The sequence below is a fragment of the Haemorhous mexicanus genome, chromosome 3 (genome assembly GCF_027477595.1).
Source record: "Haemorhous mexicanus isolate bHaeMex1 chromosome 3, bHaeMex1.pri, whole genome shotgun sequence".
Lineage (NCBI taxonomy): Eukaryota > Metazoa > Chordata > Aves > Passeriformes > Fringillidae > Haemorhous > Haemorhous mexicanus.
The window spans coordinates 9651408-9674353 of NC_082343.1; the positions used below are offsets into that span (position 1 = coordinate 9651408).

At 42.2% G+C, this 22946-nt stretch overlaps 1 protein-coding gene across 2 annotated transcripts in view; it reads right to left on the reverse strand.

Annotated features, from left to right (window-relative positions):
- Positions 1-22946, reverse strand: part of TTBK1 (tau tubulin kinase 1) — a 91490-nt gene that overhangs the window by 49173 nt on the left and 19371 nt on the right. Inside the window, exons 3-7 of one of the 2 annotated variants that reach the window (XM_059840780.1) lie at positions 21488-21561; positions 18538-18678; positions 17165-17269; positions 1907-1972; positions 357-449 (exon numbers count right to left, since the gene is read on the reverse strand). In XM_059840780.1, coding sequence (XP_059696763.1) covers positions 357-449; positions 1907-1972; positions 17165-17269; positions 18538-18678; positions 21488-21561 — 479 coding nt within the window. Of the gene's footprint in view, positions 1-356; positions 450-1906; positions 1973-5969; positions 6051-6668; positions 6862-17164; positions 17270-18537; positions 18679-21487; positions 21562-22946 lie in introns of those variants that run through there. The other variant, XM_059840781.1, reaches the window with a different exon arrangement.

Sequence of the window (22946 nt, forward strand, 5' to 3'; positions counted from 1 at the left end):
TTGTTTGGAACAGCAAGGTGTTACCCTCCTGTCTTTCTAAGGGCTCTTTTTGTCAAAAGGACAGTTCAGTCTTTGCACTTGTGTTGTTTACTTTGCAAGGAAAAAGTAAAAACCATGTGATCAAATATGATTAACAATATGCATAAAAAAAAGTCTGATCACTCAAAGTAAGAGAAGCCCACCCTGTGTATCAGAACACACAAAAGCAGGTTAGCATCTTGCAGCAAGACCTGATGAAAGGAGATTCTGGCTTGACTCCAGAAAAAAAGCTGCACTCAGCTGCAGGAAGAATAATAAAGAGCCATAATAATTAAAATGTAGCACCCTCTCTTAAGCACAGACACCAATTTTCCTACCTTATCTTTGATCTTTCTCCACGGAAGCTGACCAACAGCAAACTCCACCAACATGTAAAAGAGGGACCACAGATCATCGTGTCTGCCCATCTCCTGGAGAAAAGAGAGACCAAGACTGAGGAGCAAAGTTCCCCATGGCTGAGGGGTCCAGGTGTACTCTCCAGATGAGCAACCTCATTTTAAATGGCAGGAAAAGAAGTCATACTTCCGAGTCAATGATTAAAAAAGCCAAATTGAAGGGTAAAGATACAAATTTACTAATGGGACAAGGAATAACTTAAATTAAGAAAACCCTCAAACTGTATATACAACACATTTTTTATTATTATTTTTAAGCCTAAATATAATTTGAATCTGCTCAAGGGTTTTTGCAAAGGACTCACCATCATGCACCACAACAATTTACAGATTTATAACATTTCCATGTACAACTCTCCTCCTGGGTTAGTGAATGGGAAATGGAAACATGGGGATAAAGGCTGAAATTGTTAAACTCATTTTTGGTGCTCAACTTCAAATGTCTAGGATATGATTTCTCAAAATAGCCTGCATTATACAGCAATTTTTTGGTCTAAATATACATTCAGCTGATGCCAGCTACAGCTGGGCCTACTCAGCTCTTGCAAAAATTATACCTCAGGTTTCTCTGTGTCTCTCAAGAAACAGAAAAAAATCATCATGGCATTCAGCTGCCCTCCCCACATCACCTTTTGTAGCCAATAACTTGCTCCTTCCCTAAAAAAACCCTGACCATTTCTTTGTATGTCACAGATAATCCTACAATCTCATTCCAAGCAATGCCAGAAACCTGGAGGTAATGCAGGAGGGCTGACAGTTTCCAACTGGCAGCAGAAATGCAGAACTTAGAACCACAGAAGGTGCTGAGTTGGAAGTGACCCATCAGGACCACCTAGTCCAAATCCTGGCCCTGTGCAGGACACCCCAAGAATCACACCCTGTGCCTGAGAATATTGTCCAAACTTACTGTTTATTGTCTGCAGAGGAACACTACTGAAATAGGAGAGAGATGTGTTTTGAGAAGAATTTAGATGAGCCTTCTAGGAGCATTTATAATGAAACAGGCCAGACACTATCTAAATAATGGTTCTTTTCAGGAAAAAAAACCCCTAGCTTTCATCAGGTGGCTCTTCTCCTGATGGTATGATGTTAATATTAAAAATTACAGATCAAGAATGGATTTGGGGACCTGGCACTTGGTAATTCCTGGCCAAGTTCTGCTAGAGACTAGCAGCTAGCAGCCTGGAACTTAACCAGATTCCCCCTTCAGTGTGGTTTACTTTTGCCCTTAAAAAGTGTGTGGTAATGCAATAATTACAATTTTAAAGCCTGCCAACTATAGAGGACCCAATAAGTGAAGCATAATTTGAATTTACAGTCAACAGCCTTAACTACCTAATGGAAATCTCCTGATATACTGACTTCCACAGATAACAAACCAGAACTGTCACCTCTTGCTCCTTTGCTCCAGAAAACAGGTTTCTGAGGGTAATTATCCTCCTGGTAACTCCTTATAGCTCCAAAACACTCACCCTGTTTTTGTGTGCATTCACAGAGGCATAGCGGACGGTTCCTCGGAAACCAGCAACGTTGCGAGGCTGGAGGGAGGCAAGAGAAATATCTCAGAAACAGAGTGGATGACTGAATCCCCTGTGCAGCCAACTGCTGAGAACTTCTTGTCTAAATTGCTATTTTGTATGCACTCAAGGAGTAGGAGGCTCTTAATGCCTTCTTGTGTCTAGCAGCTACACAGAATGCGTTCTCCGATTCTGCATATCGAGGAAAGCTCACTCTACAGAGAAGGCAAGGTGGTTACAGTGCTATGTTAGAACAGTAACAGTCCAGGCATAGAGAGAGCATTAACCAGGGTCAGATTTTCCTTTTTAAACTGCAGGTCAAGGGAAAAGCTAGTAAAGAAGTGCAAAACTGAGTCATGAGTAACATGAGCTAAGCAGAGCCTGAAGATGGCCTGGTCAGGATGGAAATGGGGTTCGCCTACTCCGACAGATGACCACTGCTGTAAGCATCTTCTGTAAGACTTCAACAAATTATGAACCTCTGACTTTCAGAGCTCTTGCTTTTCTTCAGATTCTTCCCAGTATATCCTATCTTTATTTTCTCTTTGCTTGATTTTCTTTTTCATGTCCTTGGGAATTAAAGGCTTGGTACAGTGGGTGTGGAAACGCAGTCCTCCTGTGACTTATCTGTCCCATCTGGAGGCTTTCTCTGCTTTGGGGGCTGAGCAACTGTTCCAACTCTTTCTACTGCTGCCTCCACAAGAACATTAGACCATGTGAGTTCACTTAATGCAGATGTCATTCTGAAAAAACTTGCATTTAAATAATGACATCTACCAAATTCTCTTAGTTGAACTAGAAGCACCAGAGTTAACGAGACTAACAGCAGTGCTTTCAAAATTCTTGTGGTAAACCAGGTTCAGGCTTCTTCCATCATAAGGCTAAGCTTGGGCAAAGAACTAAACATATTCAAACATATCCTACTCCAAATTGAGCATATTAGTAACAAGTTAATTGAGTAACTTGTCCTGCAGAGGTCAGTGGATTCAGGTTTGTTTGTTCAGCTGTGCCTGTACTTCCAGAATTAGGCCTAAAACTCTGTACTTTCATTCTAGGGCACCCTTCTGTCACTTTAAATATGTACAATTCAGTTGCTTCCTTTGGGCTACAGGGAAGTTGCTCTTAATTTCAATATTCTCAGATAAAATTTCAAATATATTTTTAACAAGTTCACCAACACCATGTAACATACCCACACCTGTACAGTGTACAATGCAGCTCTTAAGTTATAATGACTCTAAGCATAAAAAAAAAAAAAAAAGCTGTAAGTCTATCTTACAACTTTTATGCCAATCAAATACTCCCCAAAGAGAACCCATATGCATATCCCATGCACTTAATCCAGTATTTAATCTTGCAGTACACCAGCTTGAGCTATAAGTTACTTATTTAGCTGCAGGTAATAGTAGAGAAATTATATTTGTGATCATGTACCTCATTGCTCTCAGAACTATGCAATTCAGGATTCCCACTGACAAACGACTGCAAAATATTTTTCAGAATTCCACAGAATGAATTCACTCATGTGAGTTCCTGAAAAGCAGAATACTGGCCACTGGAATATAGCCATCACCATAAATTTGTTCTACAAATTCAAAAGAAAGAAGATATTCCTATTTTCCTTTATGAATGGAAGATATTGTGTTTGGATACTTTTCATGAGCCATAAGGCTGTTAGAATTGTGAACAATTCTAACATTAACCTGTTATGTTTTCAGAACAAAAATTATTCAATTTTTGCAGTCCATGCAAGTACTGAACCAAGTACCACATGTGCTGGCTTCAGTATGTCAGCAATGTCTCTAAAAATTGTTTTAGATCAATACTTACTATTTCTGGCAGACAGGCTATCTGTGCAGTCTTTATTTAGATCTGTTCTGAAACCAGTGCCAGGCAGTTTGCAAGCATTGGTAGCAAACCTCTCTTCTCCCAGGAGCAAAGCAAAGCCCAGCTTTTGGTGCAGGCATTTAACCACAGCCAACATGACCTGCTGCTCCCCAGCAGTTCCACACCTGAACCCAGAGGGTTTTTCCTCCACTCCTCTCTCAGGTGGGACCTCAGGGAAGGGAGAGTAATGCAACTGAGCAAAACTTTGCAGTTGCTTTGACAGGACCTTTAGAGCCCTTTGAACAAAACAGGCAGATGCTAACTGTGTAACAGTGTCTTTTGCTCATAAAGGTTGCACCTCTTTTAACCATATCTGCCTGTCCTGCCAGTCACAAGGAATTGTCACTGCAATCAAGTATTTCCCAGGCTGTAGAGATACCTTGTTTTCCATTCAAACAAACAACTCTTCCCTGAGCATTTGTTGTAGCACACGCTGCAGACCCAACTACTATTGACTTTTCTTCTGAATGCATGAACATTAATTTTCCAGATGATTTCTTTACACACTTCATTTCTTCCAGTTAATAAACTTCATCCCACCACTGCACTGGTCAGCAGTGGGAAAGAGCCTGGATACAGCATCCTTTTTGTCCAGCCCACAGTTGTGACAGAATTGAAATTGCAACACTTAGGAGCTTCAGACTATGGAGTCACATATAATCCAAGTGATTTGAATCACCAAAATTATGAATATATAATAAGCTAGTAAGCTGAAATACAATTTTAAACCATAGGTGATTCTTTTTTTATACATCAGTGTTAATATAAAAAATGTTATAAAGCATATCTCTTCTTTCACTGAGATTGTGTGTACCACAAAGCTAAAGTACTTTACTACACAGTGCTGCATTGTGTAAGAAACCTGGTTTAAAATGAGTTTCAGCTTGGGACAATGTGTTAGATCACCACCACAGAGCAAAACCTATGCTCTGTGCTCCTTTCACTGCATTAGCAATGCAGACCACTTCACGGACAGAGACAGAAGTAACAAAATCCTGTAAGAAGCAGAAGTGTTTTCCAAACTGTGTTCATATACACCCATCATTCTTCAGGTTAAACACTCAGGATCATTTGTATTTCAAGTGCCAACAGGGTCCCCCTCATGATTCACATGAAGTCTGTCTTTCCTGCACACTCCCCTTTTATTTGAGGAGAGCTCATATTTTCTCATTAATGTGAATCCCTGCTCCTCACACCATGTTCCTTCATAGAGATTAAAACTATTCCTTTTGCCTCACTGGCAAGAGGAAACTGAATATTTTTAATGTGCCTTCCTAAAAACTTGTATTTGGATGCCAGTACTTTCCTCCTGCTGTTTCTTGTGACTGTGGTGCTCTCGTGACCATGACCATTGGTTCCTCCCCAGCTTTCTGGAAGCCTGTGCAGACACCTCATGAGATGCACAGCCTTTGCCCCTGGCAGGCCTGCTGTCATCTAGGATATTAACCCATTCCTTCTGGAATCAGGAAAAGGAGTTTCAGCAGTAAGAACGTGAAAAAAAAGTTAGCAGTTTGAAGAGAAAGTGGTAATGAGATGCCACAGATCACGGAAAGCATTTGGAGATATATCTTGGATAGAAATGAGTTGTGTTGAAAGGTTGTGGTAAGAAGGAAAAGTGAAAGAAAGCTTTAACTGAACTAAAAGGAAGCATTCCTGTGACCTCTAGGAACCTTCTGCTTCTTTAGACAGCTTCATGAAGGAGATGCCTCTCCACCTCTTCTGGTGGGGAGAAAATCCACACCTCTTATATGCATTTTGACTTCTTAATTTAAACAGCAGCATTTTGTAGAATCATTAATGACTGCATTATATCTTATGTCCACAGGGAGTCAGAAATGACTAGAAGAAGCTGGAGACAGAAAAGTAAGATGAGAAAACTCCCCTCCCCTTGTCTCTGAAACCACAGAATTGACAAAATCAGTCTGGCAACACCCAACTATCTGCCAGCCCCTCAGAGAGAAACCCAAATGTTCTAGGCCTTGGCATCACATTTAGGTAGGTGTCACAATCCTGCTGAAAAACAAACAGATCATGAGGGGAAAAAAGAAAACCAGGTGTAATTTGGACTTCCATATATAACAAAAGCACAAACCAAAATGAAAACCCAGAAGCATGGTGATGGCTCACTCACAACTCATAGCAGAGATGGTTACGAGCAGCGGATGGGAAGCCAACGCATCAAACACAGCCTCAAAAGAAGAGCCCAAAAGAACTGTAAAACAGAGAGAAACCCAAAGAAAAACATGATAAAAAAAACCAACAAAATGAGAAAAAAATTAAACAGAAATGAATTTAAAAACATTCAATATTGTATCCCAACAGAAACCTGTGTATTGTTTAGCTGTTGCCATCTCCCATCACCCTTCCCAGGGCTGTTGGCCTATCCTGTGCTGAGTTTCATTTAGTCATGAAACACACCAAGCCCTTCGTGAGCCTGTGTGATTTGTGAGTGCTCTCTAAGTGGTGAGAGGGGGCCCTCTAGGGAAAACCTTCCCCTGCCTGCATATCACACCTAATAACTGAAAAAACAAAAGCTGAGAGCAGCCACGCAGACAGCCTTACCACAGGCCACTTGTATGCTTCTCCTGTGCTTTTCCTTCCTACAATTATTTCCTTCCTACAATTATGTGTGCTCCTCCCTTCCTCCCCTAACCAAACTGATCTAACAGCCCACAAGGGGATTTGCTCCCTCATCTCTTGCCCGTTTCACCCAGAGCAAGTTCTAGCATTAACACTTAAGTTTCTAAAAAGCAACAGCAATGGTCCCTTTCCTATTTGAATTGTTACGGGTTCTCACCCAAGATATTTGGTTTTTTTCTGCAACCACTACCTTGCTTTCTCACAATCAATCTCCATACAAACAGTGGCTTGCCAACTTTAAGGTTTCACAGCTGCCAACTTGGCATGTTCCCTTTCCCTGGTGACTGCTGCCGTGCTCCACTGTCCGTGGGGGGATGCAGAATGGTGCTTTGGGAGAGAGCAGGATGAAACTCAGTGCTGCTTTTAGGTCACATGAGCAGTCATTGTATCTGTGAATGGCACAGTAGAGAAATCTGAGGGACATCCTCATCAGAGGTAAAAATTAATATTATAATATATTATATAACCTTAAAACTCAATTCAGTGACCTGAGGAAAGACCTTGACTGAGAGATACTTATTCCAATAGAAATCAAGTAATCAAAAGCAATCCACACAATGGAGTTTCTTGAGTCTCACTTTCCTAAAAACATGCAAATCCTAAGAATTCAATAAATTTTGCATGAAATTTAGTTTTGAGAAAGCTATTTAAGTCTCCTGCTATTCTTTCCAAATCAAAAGACACAAAGCAGTTGAATTAAAATGCCATTGTTGCCACTTTACTTTGAGAGAGTTCAAAACTTCCAATGAATTTAACATCACTAAAGACCAAGGTATTTTGTCTTTTTTAAATGGCATGCATCACATGATTACAGCACTTGAACTTATGCTGAAGATGAGAATGCCTTTCTCACAGTAAAAACAAAGAATGAGTATTTTTTTTCAGTCAAAAGCTCATTTCAGTTCTAATCCTTTTATTCAGTTATCATGATTTTTAACTAAGGAGCTTTGGCCTCAGAGCTGCACTTGTTTCTTACATGCAAGGTTCCATAAGGCAAAAAGCAGCAGAGACTATCCCCACAGAAAGAACAGAGTGCTAAGTAAGAAAGAGAAGTTTTTCATCCACTGAAACAGACCAAGGGAACTACTGAAATGGAAATGTTTTGGAGTCACATCTCCTTTGGGATTTAGAGCTCAAAACCCTTTCCTGGAACCAGATGGAGATGATGATTCTTTTCTATCAAAAGGAAGAAGACAAAAAGGCAGCTGTGGCAATCACTGAGATGCAGCACACTGAAGTTCAAACCTCCCCACAGGTAAACCCCATCTCCCTCCTTCCAGAGTACGCTCTCATTCCCTAAGCCACAGGGTACTTTGAGATGCAAGTTTAAGAACACACAGGTTGGAAATTATACCTTTTGCATGGAATACATGAATAATTATTACCAGGAGGGAGAAAGTGTATGGCCTGGCAGTAAATGCACTTACCTGACTGAGGGGAGATCTGACCTGTAATCCAACTCAAATCCAACATTCACTCACCTGGGGAGCAAAGCCTCTGCTCCCTCATCACCAGCCACAGTAAGAGTTTTATATTCCTCCCTCCATTTTCCAGTGGGAAGAATAATCAGAGCTTCAAGTGGAATAGCATTAGCCAGAAGGAAATGACACATTCAGATGTAATGTATACCCCCCTGCAGCTTGGTAGTAAAAGCACTCAGAGATGGAAAATGGGATCTCAGTCCCCTGCAGGTATACATAAAATCTGAGCCTGAGTTGTCCTTCCTTTTCCCTCACCCCTTTAGCAGCTGCTGTGTAAAATAAAACCAACAACAACCTGATGTAGATGATCTGAGGTCACCCTGGCTGACCCTGGGCTTTACAGTGAGGAAAGCACAGAAACAGCCACATGTACCAAGATACCAGATTCCCTGCTTGCTAAGAGAGTTTCAAATCCACCACCTAGTATGCTTTCCATACATGCAATTTCAACAGCATTGGATTTCTGTAACTGTGGCATTTTAAATCAGAACATAATCTTACTTCTCAAGTCCAAATTTGCTACTCCAGCAATTAAAGTAACAATGAGAACCATAACATAATTTTTGTGACAATTTGTTTTATAACTAACCTGTTCCCAGTGAAATTGCATTTCTATTATATATTAAATGTGCAGTGTTTTTAAGACCTAGGTCCATTCTTTTTTCTTTTCCTCATCTCTGAACAAATGTGACTGTGCTGTGTTTCCAGCCTTTTCTGTAATTACCTTTTTACAATACAAAATTTGAGACAAAAATTATGTTCCCACCCAAGCTAATATAGTAATACAGCTCCACAAATCTGTTATTCTACTCCAAAATATTAATTTCTTACGTAATACTACAAATTTACATGTATTTTAAGTACAAAGCAAGTATAAAGCTACTGGGCTTCTCTCTCTGAATATTTGGGGTATTAGGATGTAGAAGTTTCTTTCCTCTGTGTTATTTTATAGCTTATTTTCCAGTGGGGGGAAAACTACTTAGTAGAAAAACATGCCATCATCTCCTCTTCTAATACCTTGCTCACTGCAGCAAAGTTTATTTTTAACACTATGCCCAGACATTTGGAAAATAAATACCTTTTTCTCAATTAGCTGACACATTTCTTCAGCCTTCCTCACGCTCTTCTGCACAGGCTGTGCACTGTCCTGCCTACACCATCATCCCTGTGCCCACTGACTCCCAGAGCCGCCCTCGTGCATGTGCAGCCTCTCCAGCAAGGCACTGCAAACTACTGCAGTGCAGTCTGAGCCACAAGGAGATCGAGATCTAATCAATGGGCTGCAGCTGACTAAGCTAAAATAAAATGCTTGCTGAGCAGAACAGTCCACTGTCATATCCTGCAACGGGAGAGAGGCTTTAGGAAAAACATAGCCTTTATTTTCAAATAAATAATTAAGATCAAGCTGCTAAACCCTTGAATGCTTGCAATTAATATTTGTGGAGCCCACAGGGAATGTGTTTCTGAAGTCAGGGTACCACAGACAGAGCAAAGGCACAATGCCTTCTGCACTGCACATGACAAAACAGGCAGAGCCAAGCAAGGATCAAGGAGTTCTTGTCCAAAACCTGACCTACATTAGCAGAGAAGACCTTCATGACTCAGAACACCTCCATTACATAAGCACATGTTGTTCATCATCTGCATAACAATGTTTATGTTCATTTCCCCCTTCAAGTTCACATTTTCTTTTCAGCCTTAGCTCTCCATATCAAACAGATTCTCTAGTCCAGCTCTCTGCTATAAAAATTAATGCAAGATGAAAAATTTGACTCGTGCACATTCTAAAGAAGAGAATTCTACATATTTAAAGAACCCAAAATTTTCTCAGTCCATTCCCCAGTTGCTTAGTTCTCTTGTCTTAGCACTGACAACTGATACTGCTGCATGGGTTGTACAACCAGGATGTCACAGTGAATAAAACTGCTCCTGTCTCTATCTGAACCACAGCAGGAGGTTGCATCTAAGGGAAATAACAGTTAAATCCTTAAAACAGATCACTGCAACCTGTAATATCAAATTTGTTATGAAAGGTCTTGGGATTCTCCACAAAATAGACTTTTTGGGTGGGAGGGAATAAAGGAAGGGGAGAAAATCAGGAAGAAAAAACTGTTCTCGTTTCTCAGAAGAGTATCCTCAGCAACTGCAAGCACTTAATAACCTAACTAGTACTTTACAGACTTTAATAAGATTCCTTTCATTCATCTTCTTGTGCATGTTGTCATCACAGTCTTTTCAATCCCACCTCATGCAAGTTTGTCATTACTGTCTTCTGAACACAGCTTAGATCTGCAACACCTTCTTTGAAACTGGACAGGTGGTATCCTATGCATCAGCAACTGGTACCCCATCTGGATTTGTACAAAGGCACTAAAAAGGTGGTGTAGTTTTCATCAGCCTATTCCATATGGACCATAACAATTGCATCACTCAGCTAACCTGCCTCCAGTCCTAAAGGAGATGTTTCTGGATATCCTACAGGCTAGGTCACAGGGAGCTGGGCAGATGCATTCTGTTTCACCTGGCATGGGCAATACTAATTTTTAAAAGGCATAATGATGGTTCAGGCCCCACACACCAGAATGAAAATTTGACACTCTCCTAGAGAACACAATCAGCAGAAATGTAACTAGCTGGGATAGCTACCTTTCTAATTAGGAAAAGTCTATACAGCTTTGCTAAGGGAAAGTAGTACATCACCAACAGTTTTCTCTGCAGCATTTGTGCATATAGGCAAGGGCAAGCTAGTCCATACAGTACAGCTGAGTTTTCAAAAACATCAGCCTCTCAAAAGGTCTACACTACAAGAAATTGCACTGCAAAACACGTTTCTCTCTCATTTGATGGTGTGAACTATAGCTGTCCTCTAAAGAGGCAATAAACAAGGAGTTTTGAAATCAGCCAAATTCAGAACACGATTTTCTTTATATCAAAGTTTAACTGTGAGGCTGGTTCTTAATGTTTAACAAAAACTTTGGCATGAAAAGCATGAAAATTTTGATTTAATTTTCCCCTCTATGGCATTTATAAGCAGCACAGTAAACTGATAACTAACAGAGCTGCAGCAGCTGTGACAGCACTTAAAGCAAGGGTATGAGGGAACCCAGGAACTTTGCTTAAGACACTGTGGGCCTCACTTTGCCTGCAGTAATGGTGGTGAAGGGCTACAGGGCCTGGTTCCCCACATGAAGATCAACAGAATCTTCATAGAGCCTCTGGAAGGGAAAATCAAGAACCCAGCAATGCAAGGAAAAAGGGCCAGCTAGCTGTAATGCTCAGGAGTAATAGATGGATACTCCCAAGAGAAGGGAAAGCTGGCAGCAGAAGAGAAGCAGCTGCCCCACATGCAGATCTGCAGGTGCAGAATAGATTAAATATCCTGGGAACTGGTGAGGAGGAACAAAACCTTGCCAGGGGAGCTACCTGAGCCTCAATCAAATGTCTGTACAGGGAAGCAAAGGTGAGTGATGGTCACTGAGGATTTCTTCCTGCAGGAAATAAAAGTCCCCATCTACTGACCTAACTTGACATCTCAGGAGCTTTGTGACTTGTTGGGAACTCGGATATGGGATAATAAGGACAGACTTCCAAGTTTGTGTGGCTATCTGACTATTAACCCTTGCAGCTCATTCATGGGAACACCAAAAGTGCCTGGTTTTCAAGCAATGACCATGAATATTCTAAGAGTGACTACAGACCTCAAGGCATGGGGGTCTGGGTGCTCTCCTAAATCCTGCCAGGGAGAAGCTTAGGCAGCAGCAGATGCATTGTGCAAGTCAACACCAAGCTGTCAAAGATGTGGCTTTGGCTGCTCTGACCAAAGGTCCCTCTTTGAGGAAAAAGAACTGCTGGTGGAAGAAGGGACCCATTTGACACAGCGGCAAGAGCATCTTTGCCAACACTTGGCATCTCATCTTGCTAATCAGTAAGGAGGACTTAAAGCAGGTAGAGCAGGACAGGATTACTGCAACCTGAAGAGAAATAGAAGAACAGAGACTGTGAGGAGGTGCCCCAGCAGAGGATGATAGAAGCTTCCACGTCTCTCTTGGGGAAGCAGCACAACAGAGGGCCCACCTCAAGTGCCTGTCCAAAACCTCCTACATGTGTGTAACAAACAGGAGCAGTTAGTGCTCTATGTGCCATTGCAAATCTATGATCTCACTGGGATTATGGAGACTTGGTGGGATTGCTTGCATGGTTTCAGTGCTGCAATGAATGGAAAAAAGGACTGGGAAGGCAAGGAGGTGCATTTTCACAGGAATGGCTTGAATGTATGAAGCTTTCCTTGGAGCAGGGGATGGGACAGTCACTATGGATGGGTAAGTGATCAGTACAGGTAGCATAATTAGTTGTAACCCACCTGCTACTGACTTAAAAACAGATGAAACCTTCTTCAGAAAACTGAGGAAGGCCTTGCAATTGCAAACCATGGTACTCACATGGGGCTTAGATTACTCCTACATCTACATATTGCAGAGACAACATGGCAGGGTGAAGCAATCCAGGAGTTTTCTTGTGAGCACGGAGCAGAACCAGAAAAACAAGCAATGGAGGTTTGTAGTCATAAGGGAAGCACAACACTGAAGAGAAACACAGTTTCCTGGGGAACCCAGTGGACAACAAGCTGTCCATGAACCTGCAGTGCCTTTGTAGCCAAGAAGGCCAATGGAATCCTGGAATGCATCAAGAAGAGTACTTCTAGCAGGTAAAGGGAGGTGATCCTGCCCCTCTGCTCAGCCTGGGTGAGGCCAGTCTGGAGTGCTGTGCCCGGTTCTGGGATCCTCAGGACATGAGAGAGGTGGAGCTCCTGGAGTGGGTCCAGCAGAGGGTGACAAAGATGATGAAGGGACTGGAGCACCTCAGTTCTGAGGAGAGGCTGGGGGAGCTGGGCCTGCTCATTCAGAGACACCGAGAGGAACCTCATCAATGTCTGTCAGTGCCTGCAGGGAGGGGCCAGAGCACGGACCAGGCTCTGCTCGGGGTGCTGGGCAATGGGACAATGGGGCAGGAGCTGAGGCTCAGGAAGTTCCACCTGAACACGAGGAAGAACTTCCCTGTGCAGTGCCCGAGCACCGGGATGGATTGCCCAGAGAGGCTGTGGAGTCTCCCTCACTGGGGATAGTCAAGAACCATCTGCATGCAATCCTGTGCCATGTGCTTTGGGATGACCTTGTTTGAGCAGGAAGGCTGGATCAGATGCCCCAGTGTGGTCCCTTCCAACTTCACCCATTCTGTGGATCTGTGTGTGATTCTTCTCTCCAGCATGAGATCACTCACCCAGAGTCTGGAAGTCTCAGGTTCAAAAGCTTTCTCTCCTACAGGAATTCCTCACTTGACAGCAGAATACCACAAACAGCATCTATTTAAGCCACAGGCAGAATGGCAGCAGGCACATTGAAATCTCTCTCATTCAAGCCTTATAGCTGTGCACAAAGTTAAGATATATTCCCTAGGAAAGGGATGTTGGGAGACTCAGAGCCCTGCAGAAGGCCCTGTTTACTGTGACTAAGTAATTTTTTCTCTGAATTTTGTCAGAAAGCATAAGTCTTGAGCACCAAAAGATGTTACTAAGCCTAATGAACCAGGAATACTTTGTGAATTTATCACTGACTGTACACCCTTGAGACATTAAAAATTTCAGGTCAGACATACCTTGCTGAATACAGATGACAGATCCTAGCCAGAATTTGTCACCTCTTAAATAGGGGAGAGTGTGGCTTAGAGAGACAGGGAGGAGCAGTAAGAAATCAGCAACTCCTCTAGCAGTCCTGGCAAGCTTCCTGCCTGTTCCTTGTTCAGAAACTTGTCCTTGCAAGTGTTTGAAAACAAAACACGTTGAAAATATTAATTTTTTTATGTCCACTAGCAGTCTGTTCTGTTTTTCCTAATAGCCAGAGTTCCCCTTGCTAGCCAGGATGTTGGCTGTGATACAAATGCCAGAAATGCTGCTGGAAGCCAAAGTAAGAGCCTTGAGCCAGGCCCTGAGCAGCTCCCAGCACACCATGGACACCACATGGTACCTGACCAATGCACATCTGCTCTGCCTATCCAAAGGAGTAATTATCAAAGCCTGACTTCTACAGCCCACAAAGAAATATCAAATAATGAGACTGTCGAGAACAGCTGAGGGCAGAAAGGTTGCTGATGCTCCCTTACACACCTTCTGGTCTCAACCATCTTCTGTTTTATAGAGCAATGTAAGTTCCTGCAGACTGTTGCCCAGCAGACTTTGTAACATGTGGCAATGGGCAAGCAATAGAGGGGTGAGACCATTGTTATGAAAGCAAATCTGTGCCACAACAGCTCTTCTCCAAGGACTAGCTTTTCTGCTAATATTAGCATCCCACACAAGGGAGATCAGTTTTGTTTTCCTAGAAGCACAGGATAAATTCAGATTCAGAATAAATCTGGATTTAGTTATGTCAAGTGGGCCATAACTTCACAAATGCTGATCTATCAAGTTGAACTGTCAAGTATCCATCCTCTGTAGAGACTTAGAGATCAAATCCATAACTCTCATCAAAGGCTCAGGAGAGTAACAGCTCCCTATGTAAAAGCTGCTGGGACAGCCCTTGAAATGATCCCAGTTCAAAGTTTTAATCATTTTCTAGAAAGTAAGAGGCAAGAGGTAAGTTTAAAAAAAACCCCAAATCCCAACAAATCCACAGCATCCTAAAGACCTGGTTCATTATCTGTATTACTAGAAAGTCATTCAGAGTTTTTCTGAAAAGGTGATAAGAAGATTGTGGCTCTGAATTTCAGAGGATATGAAAACAGCTGATACTTTTATGGTATTATTCATAAAGTATGACAATGCTTCTGAAACTGTAGGAAACTGCAGAGAACCTACGTAAGCAGAAAATTTCTGTTAAAAAATTGAATATGACCGAAAGCAAAATCCAGACATGCTTCCAAAAAGAGGGAGTGAGCCCCTTCCCTCACCTATCTTGTGTATTGTACCTCAGAACCAAACCACAGAAATACTAGGCTCAGGATTTTTCAGATAAATCTGAAAAATGTATTCTCCATGGATAAACGAATGGAAAGAGAATGGAGAAAAAAGAATTTACCTTACTGGGTTGAAATAATCTCTACAGTGAAACAAGTGATAAAGTTCTTATTTAAAAAAATGCAAAACCACCACAAAATGTCTCATCTCTCTTGCCTTCATACCACCCTTCCCCTCCATCTCCTAGCTAATCCTCAGTGCATTACTTGGGCAGCAATCACTCTGTGCTTCTCCAGACAAATGCCTTGGTCTGATAAGTGGGACTCAAAGTGGTATCAGGCAGCAGGGACACAAAAGGACCAAAGAGCCCAGTGACTACTGCATAATGTTAAAAGGCACTGAAGTGAATATTTATGTGGTTTTTTTTGCTGTATCATTTCTGTCAAAAAGCCTGACCCCCTGAAGTGTGGCATGGGAGAACAGGTATGTTAGGTATGTGAGACTACACCCTGTATGATCCTCCTATATCCCAAATGAAAGGAGACTTTTCACCACTTTCAGGAAAGCACACTCCCACCCCTCTGGAGATGGCATGTGCCTTTTTAGGAACAGATCATATGTCATTCATCCTTCTGAGAGACCCAGCTGTGGCAAGCAAGCAATGAACCACCAGACTGAGCAGAAAGGAGACAAACCTTCTCAGAGCCCTGCACTCTGACAAAGCCCCCCTCACCCACACCAACCCAAGCAGGACACAACTTCCAAGACACAGCTGAAGAATCTTTTCCCTGGAAAAGGCTGGATGCAGAGCTGTTGCTAAAAACAGGGCCTAGGAACAAACTAAAAGTGAAATAATTTTAAATTATGGTGAGAAAGGAATAAAATAGAGGATTCAAAAGAAGAGACATTTGGAAAAATTAATTTCTTTAATTGTAAAGAAAGAATAGTGTTCAAATAATGGGACTTGAAATACAGACAGAAAAAATTATTTCATTAAGAAATGAAGGAATTTTGCAGAAAAACAAATGCCACTTTCAAGCTGTAATGGACTTGAATTCTGACTGCAGAAAGAGAAAAGGAGTGGGGCTATATTTTGTGAAGGGCAAAATTTTAGTTTGGGATAACCCTATGAAGAAGGGTTATCCCCAAACTAAAAAGCATTGACAAGGAAGTCCAGTAGTATGTGATGTGTGTCTTTCTAAGAATAAGAGGCAGGCACAACCTTTGGAGCTGCTCCCAGCTACAGAGAAAAAGAAAACTGAAAAGACTTATGAAAGAAGAAAAAAAACAAAAGAAAAGAAAAACTCCCCCGCTATATTCCTCTGCTAAAGACACAAAATCTGCTCACTGGCCTTTGCTTTCTTCCCACTCCCCAACCATACCCTGCACTACAGAGTTTCTGTATTTAGCTAGCACATTATCAACACTCTCCAGAGCAACAATAATCTTGCAGGTGTAAAAAGTGTGCAGATCCAAAGCTGCAAGCCTAGGATGATGAACAGAGATATTGTATGAGCACTCTCTGCTTGCACTGTGTTCTGAAATAAATCTAGGAATTCTCTGACAGATCCTAGAATATCTGAAGCTTTACACATCCTTATGAGTGACCCCAGATAACACCATGCTGGTAAAAGAACTGAAGATAAAACCCATATTACATGGCACAAGTCATGCCCCCTGCCCTTACCTCCCCCCCAGGCAGGCCCACTGAAATATCCCTGCTAGGAAATCTGGACAGGGGCAGTAGAAATAAAACCAAAGCCAGGAAGGGTGAGAACAGCATTACAGGCTGCAGCTCACAGTAAGCTCAGCCCCAGAGATCAGGTCAGCTTTCAACTGCTAGCAAACTTTTTCATCAAAAGCTTTAAGAATACACCAACCTGTTTCCCCAGACCACAGAGAACTGAACTAGACCAGTCCTTTGGGGCCACAGAAGTTACATGGCCAGCACTGGGCTCACCCTCTTTGTTAGTCCATATTGTACTCAATAAGTATTGCAAGCCTGTGGAAAACATGATTATCCTAAAGGAAATAAAAGAAAAAAACCACAAAAAGCCACACATCTTTTAAGACAAAATCTGTCATCCCTTCTCAGATCCCCAACTCAGCTGAAGTCACTTGCTGTTTCTCACCACGCAGAAAATGCAGTGCAATATAAGGACCACACACAACAACAACAAAACAAACAGAACCAAAAAACCTTTCCATTCCTAATCAGTTGCAGAAATGGTAAAATGCTGCCTGAAATGTACTTACTGGTCGAACTTCCCCAGTAGTGTTGGTGTACTGGCGGGCCAGACCAAAGTCTAACATGTAGCACTTCCTGTATGTTGAAGGTAACCGGCCCATGGCAAAGTTGGACTGGATAAAGAAGGAAAGAAAAGTCAAAGTGATACCAGCAGCTGGGGTAAGAGTGGCCATTTGTTAGCAAAATTTCATCATGCAGCTCCACATGCCTCTGGTGGAAACAAGTCAAAGAGATTATTTTAAGATGCACCTTAAACATCATGATTAGAGAATCACTGCCTTGATAAGAAGTTTGCTTTGCAGATGAGAGACTGTGAAGTTCCAAAATTGCTAAAATTCACATTAGGTTAGCTAAATTTCTCCTCTTCTGAGAAAGAGCTACATTTAACACCACTAGTTCTGCAGTGAGAACTCCATGATTTGCATAACCGGCTGGAGTTCTTGTAGGCAAATGCTTCTGTTCATAGCTCAGCTGCTAGCATGAATTATTCTGCCCTAACTCCCAGGATCTCCATTTACTGCATTGCACTGCCAAGATCTTTCTGAACATTGAGGCATATAGAAACCACCAGGCTTGGTTCTTAGTAAATAAACCAATAACAAGCAAATGGAGCAGTTCCTATTTTTAACCTCAATCCTAAAGTTCCATCCTTTACCATAATGGGTGGCTGCTCAAAGATTTGTAGCCAAGCACATCAGTGACTGGTTTTCAGCTGAATCCAGTCAGCCAAAAGCAACTGATTTTAAAAGGAGCAACTGAGTTTGCTAGGAAGAAGTTGGTCACAGGTATGGCACAGCAACAAGTGTTCAGGTCAACTAGTGAAGAGCTGTAACAAGAAGACTGGCTTCTACAATGAGACTTGGAATTGCTGTGCTTTGCCTAGGCAGATGACCAACAATGTGACTGTGTTTCTGACACTGGAAACTGGGCTCCAATTCTTTTGGCAATCACTCATGCAGGATTAAGAGCATGATTTAGCTAAGTCAAATACATGATTTAACATTTATTCAAGTGATGCGTCACAGAACAAGACTTCCTTTCTGAACAACTTCTACAGTGATAATTGGCTGGACTCCAAAGGGCCATTCAGAACTAGACTGCATCATCATGGGATCTTGACTGGTGCAAGTATGACTGACAGCTACCAACCCACCATAGAGCAGCCTCTGCCAGTAAAAGCTGGTTTGCTATGCACTTAAAGAAAGGACAATACAATATTACTATTCTGCACCTATAGAAAATACTAAACATGTCAGACAGTGGGAGTATGCAGGGAAGCCTAAATGTATCTGCTAAGACCTGCCCATACTCAGACTGTCTTTATTGACTCGAGCAGAACAGACAGACATAAAACCAAAGGACAATTTCCAAAACAACATACAGGCTTGATGTCCCGATGCAGGAATCCCACAGAGTGAATGGCTTCTATTGATTCCAGAATCTGTTTGCCCAATCGCAGCGTTGTGCTCAGTGTGAAAGTCCCTCGAGGCTGACTCCTTCTGAGATCTGCAAGATTTCGGCCCTGAAACAGTCAATAGAACACTTAAACCATCACAGGAAAGCAGAGCCTTTCACAGCTGTGACTTCTAACATGCAACCCCCAAAAGCAGACATGCCACTCAGAGAGGAGCTCATGTCATGTCTGCTTTATTTCTTGTGCAAGATCTTCCAGTAGTTCATTTTAGTTTTTAAGTGATGCATTTGCTGATAAGAAGATACCATATTGTTATCTTGGGAAGTCAGCTGGTCACTGTTTGTACATTAGGCACGGCATGGACAGCAGTGCCTCAGACTGGAGAGACCAGAATCTCCTTACTGTTAAACCCAGACCATACAGAACTTGATTTTAGCACAACCTCTGACTGTTCTCTGAGCCTTCTAAAGATTAAAGCAGTAAAAATTCGATCAGCAGGTCATGATGCTCCAGTTTCATTGGAAACTTCCTAGCACACATTGTCTGGTTCAAGCTCAAGCCAGCATTGTTGTGGCAACACCATAATGGGGAAAGTTGTCTATCAGGAAAATCATACCCAAAATCAGGAGAGGAGGATTTTTCCACTGACTTCATAGTTATCAAAACAAATTGCTAATTTAACTGCAGGTAATTAAATTTCTGAGAAAAAACAAAAGGGCTACCAGCTATGCATGAAAATCAAATCAAGACAATTTAGGAAAGAAAAAGAAAAAAAGGACAGAGTAAATGCAAGAAAAAATCACAGTGTTATTTGATGTCTGTCATCTGAGTTTTGTCTGCACCTGTTTAGTTTTGTAAAGAGAAGCTACTAAAATGATTCTATTCCATGGCAGAGTGCTCTTGTAACCCACAGAACTAATGGATTTACCAACTCATTAAAAACATGAGGAACAAGAGCCTGCTGTTTCACAGAACATTCACAAGGAACAAAAGCTATAGGGACATGCTGTTCATTACTATGCTTTAGCATCTCTTGATTCTGCTTCTGTAAAGACATCTAACATCTAGAGAAGACATATGCTTATAATACAGGTCCACATGAATTAAAGCAGAATTCCCAACAGCAAATATATAAAAAATTCCAAACAGCTGAGAACAAAACAGAGATTGCTCTCCAAATGCTATCTCTTCATCCACCTATTTCCAGTTCTGAAGTTATGTACAGACATAAAGGTGCCAGCTGGCTCATGTAGCATATGACAAGTCTCTCAAATTGTTTTGAGCCATGTTTCACTTCAGGCTCTGGACCCTTGAAGAATCACACCTGACACAGGCCAGCTCATAGATACAGCCAAGCCATAGCAGTCCACCCAGGTTTGCTCTTTATCATGAACAAAATCAAACTAAACCACCTCTCCAGTGCTTAGCTCCTTGAATTTCTGTGACACTTTACTAGAGGCAGCACAGCTTTGTCAGTGCTGTTCTGAAACATCCAAGTTACTGAACTGACAGCAGATCTTGCTTTCCACTGTAAAGCTGCTCCTTGAACACCAGCTCTCTTATCCAATGGAAACATGGAAAGCAAGGCTCATTTTTTTCAGGGCTGCACGCTGAAATGTGCTATAAGTTTCCCCAGCTGCTATTGCTACCAGGAAAAGACACAAAATGAGCATTACTTTCCAAATAAACACGGTCAGGCTGATTATGGAACAGTGCAGATGCAGTGGGTTGCAAAGCTTGAGAGTGGAAGCCTCAGTCCTGGTGTCTGAAGAGAAAGAGAGAACTGCAGTACATGACAGTCAGGGGGACACGTGATAAACCATGTCTCAACAGGTCTTGAAGGAGAATTTTAGCCTGAACAGTGATGGTGCAGAACTAGCTAATGCCTTATGTATCAACATCTTCACCTGCAAATAATGAAATTATTTTTAGCTCTGCCTACTCTACAAGCTCAGTTACATAGTCAAGAACAAATTAGAAAGTAAGAGAACCCATGCAGAGAAATTTCTTTCTGAGATAAAGTCTCTTTTATCAGGCTTGGTAAGGACAGGATTGGGAGGGTAGAAGCCCTGTTCTTCCATGAGCTCCAGGCTAGCCCTTCCATGAATCATATTCATGCTCACACTGCAGCAGCAGCAGTAGCCAGGGTTGTTTAGAAAGCTAAAGGATTTTTTCTATCCATAACAGCAGTTGGGATGCCAATGGTGCATAAAAGGCAAACCCAAGCACCAGGAGTTTACTGGCTTTATGCAACTGTCTTGCAAAGCAGAGCTACCAAAGAATCAGAAGTTTATTTTAAAGAAGTCTGGGATCTGCTGGTACCTGCTTTACTTCACCTACTGCCTAGCAGTGCAGTCACCATGTGGTAGCTACCCAAGTATTTGCCCTTATTGACTTGATATCAGCAGTGTTCAAACAGGAGTAAACACTTCCACAGCAGAAGCTGAGTTACTGCTGAGCTTGGGAGAGACAGCTGAGCCAGAGATCATGGCCCTTCACAGAGAAACTGTGCTGCTGCTGTGACACCATGGCTCACTCCGAGCTCTGATACAAGGCATATTTTGAATGCTGCATCACAGCTCAGCAGGAGCTATTCCAAAGAGCTGCCACTGCTGCACAATGCTGTGGGTTGCTCCTGTGAGCATTCTCAATTGAGTGCTCTCCCCAGAAAATTGACAGAAAGCCATCTTAAACAGAAAAGCAGAGCTATGAAATATTTTAGCACATCTTGACGACTGGAGCCATCCCAAGGGATATCAAGAGCAACACCAGCCCTTCTTACTGTCTTTTATTCCACCTTTTTTCTGTGTACAACCAAGCCTTTGCACCAGTGCTTGGCCTTATTCTCTCAGTGTAAATCCTTCACAGTTTTGCCTTCTCTATTCTTCAGACAGGAGAGGCAAAGGACAGAACTCACCTGAAGCTGCATGACCACATAATTAAACTTTTCATTTCTTCCACAGCCAATAAATCTGCAAACATGATCCTTCCCTGGAAAGAAACAGAAATGAACAGAATAGAACACAAGATAACAACCCTGCGATCATGATGTTTAGAGAGATGGTTTCTGATTCAGGGCTGGTACCCATAAAAGGGTATCAGGTAAGGAGTTATGCATAACAAACTGAGCTCAGCTCCTCACACCAACTTCACTCAGTACAAGCTGACTTGTACACACCACCACTACACTTACCTACTAGCACTGCTTACCCTGAAACAGCTGATCTAATGCTACCTGAACATGAACAAACCCTGAATTTTATAGTCAGAGACACCTGGAAAACAAAGATGCTTATGGAAATACTACATTGAAACATAAAAGCAATTTCATAACAAAAGAAGGAAAAAAAATCAGGGCCATTCAGTGTCAAGTTCTGGCATGATGTTGGTACAAACTACACCTATTCAGGCAAAATCAAACTAACTCAGCCACCCACAATACTCAGCTGGTCCTCAGCGGGGAGGGGAGGCTGTGGTTTCAGACCCTGACCTGTAATGGATTTGGGATGGTTTGCTCTCTGGATTCTCAGAAGGGGAAGGATGAGGCATGAATTCCCCTAATAGCAGACTGCTGATAACAGAGTAAAGGCTGATGCACACCACAATGGTAAACTCTTGGTTCCTGGTGGGGTTTCTAGGCAGGGAAGGGCATGAGTATCAGTGCATAACTTTGCCCTATGTTTCTTTGTAGCACTTAAGCAATGGTGATTTGAATTAGTTTTTAAACCAAAGATTATTGTTTGAAAATTCCCAGTTTTAAAGAAAAAAGGGAAGAACATGAACACACTGAGTAATGAGTAACTGCACTGCCTGTAGCACACTCAAGGCCCTGCTACTGCTGTCACTGTGTGCAGCACAGGCCTGGGGCATCAGAAACCACTGGGGACAGCAAGACATGACAGAATAGGGACGTGGAGGGCAGCAGGAGACAAAGGAGCATCTTTTTCACTGGAGAACCAGAGCTTTGACCAGAGCACTGCACACAGCTGTGGAATATGGAGCTCCATGCCAGGACCCTCAGTAAGAGCATCAAGAGCTTGCCCTTTAGGGCCCAGCAGCATCCCACCAGAACAACCACACTCTCTCTCCTACCACAACAAGGTAACAGAGCTGCTGGCAACCAGAACAGGAGGAATAGAGACCCTGACTGCTCCTTAATACCTTTGGAAGAACAGGTTTAGGACAAACAAACACCAGTCCTAGTATCCACCTGTATCTGGTTAGATGAACAAGAATGTTATGTATCTGCAGATCTTTCATGACTCTGGCATGGATATTATCCAGTCTCAGGACTGAATGTGCAAGCCTATGCTGAAACCATCAAGGGATATCACAAACCACCATATTTCAGGAAAAGAGATTAGGAAAGTACTCTC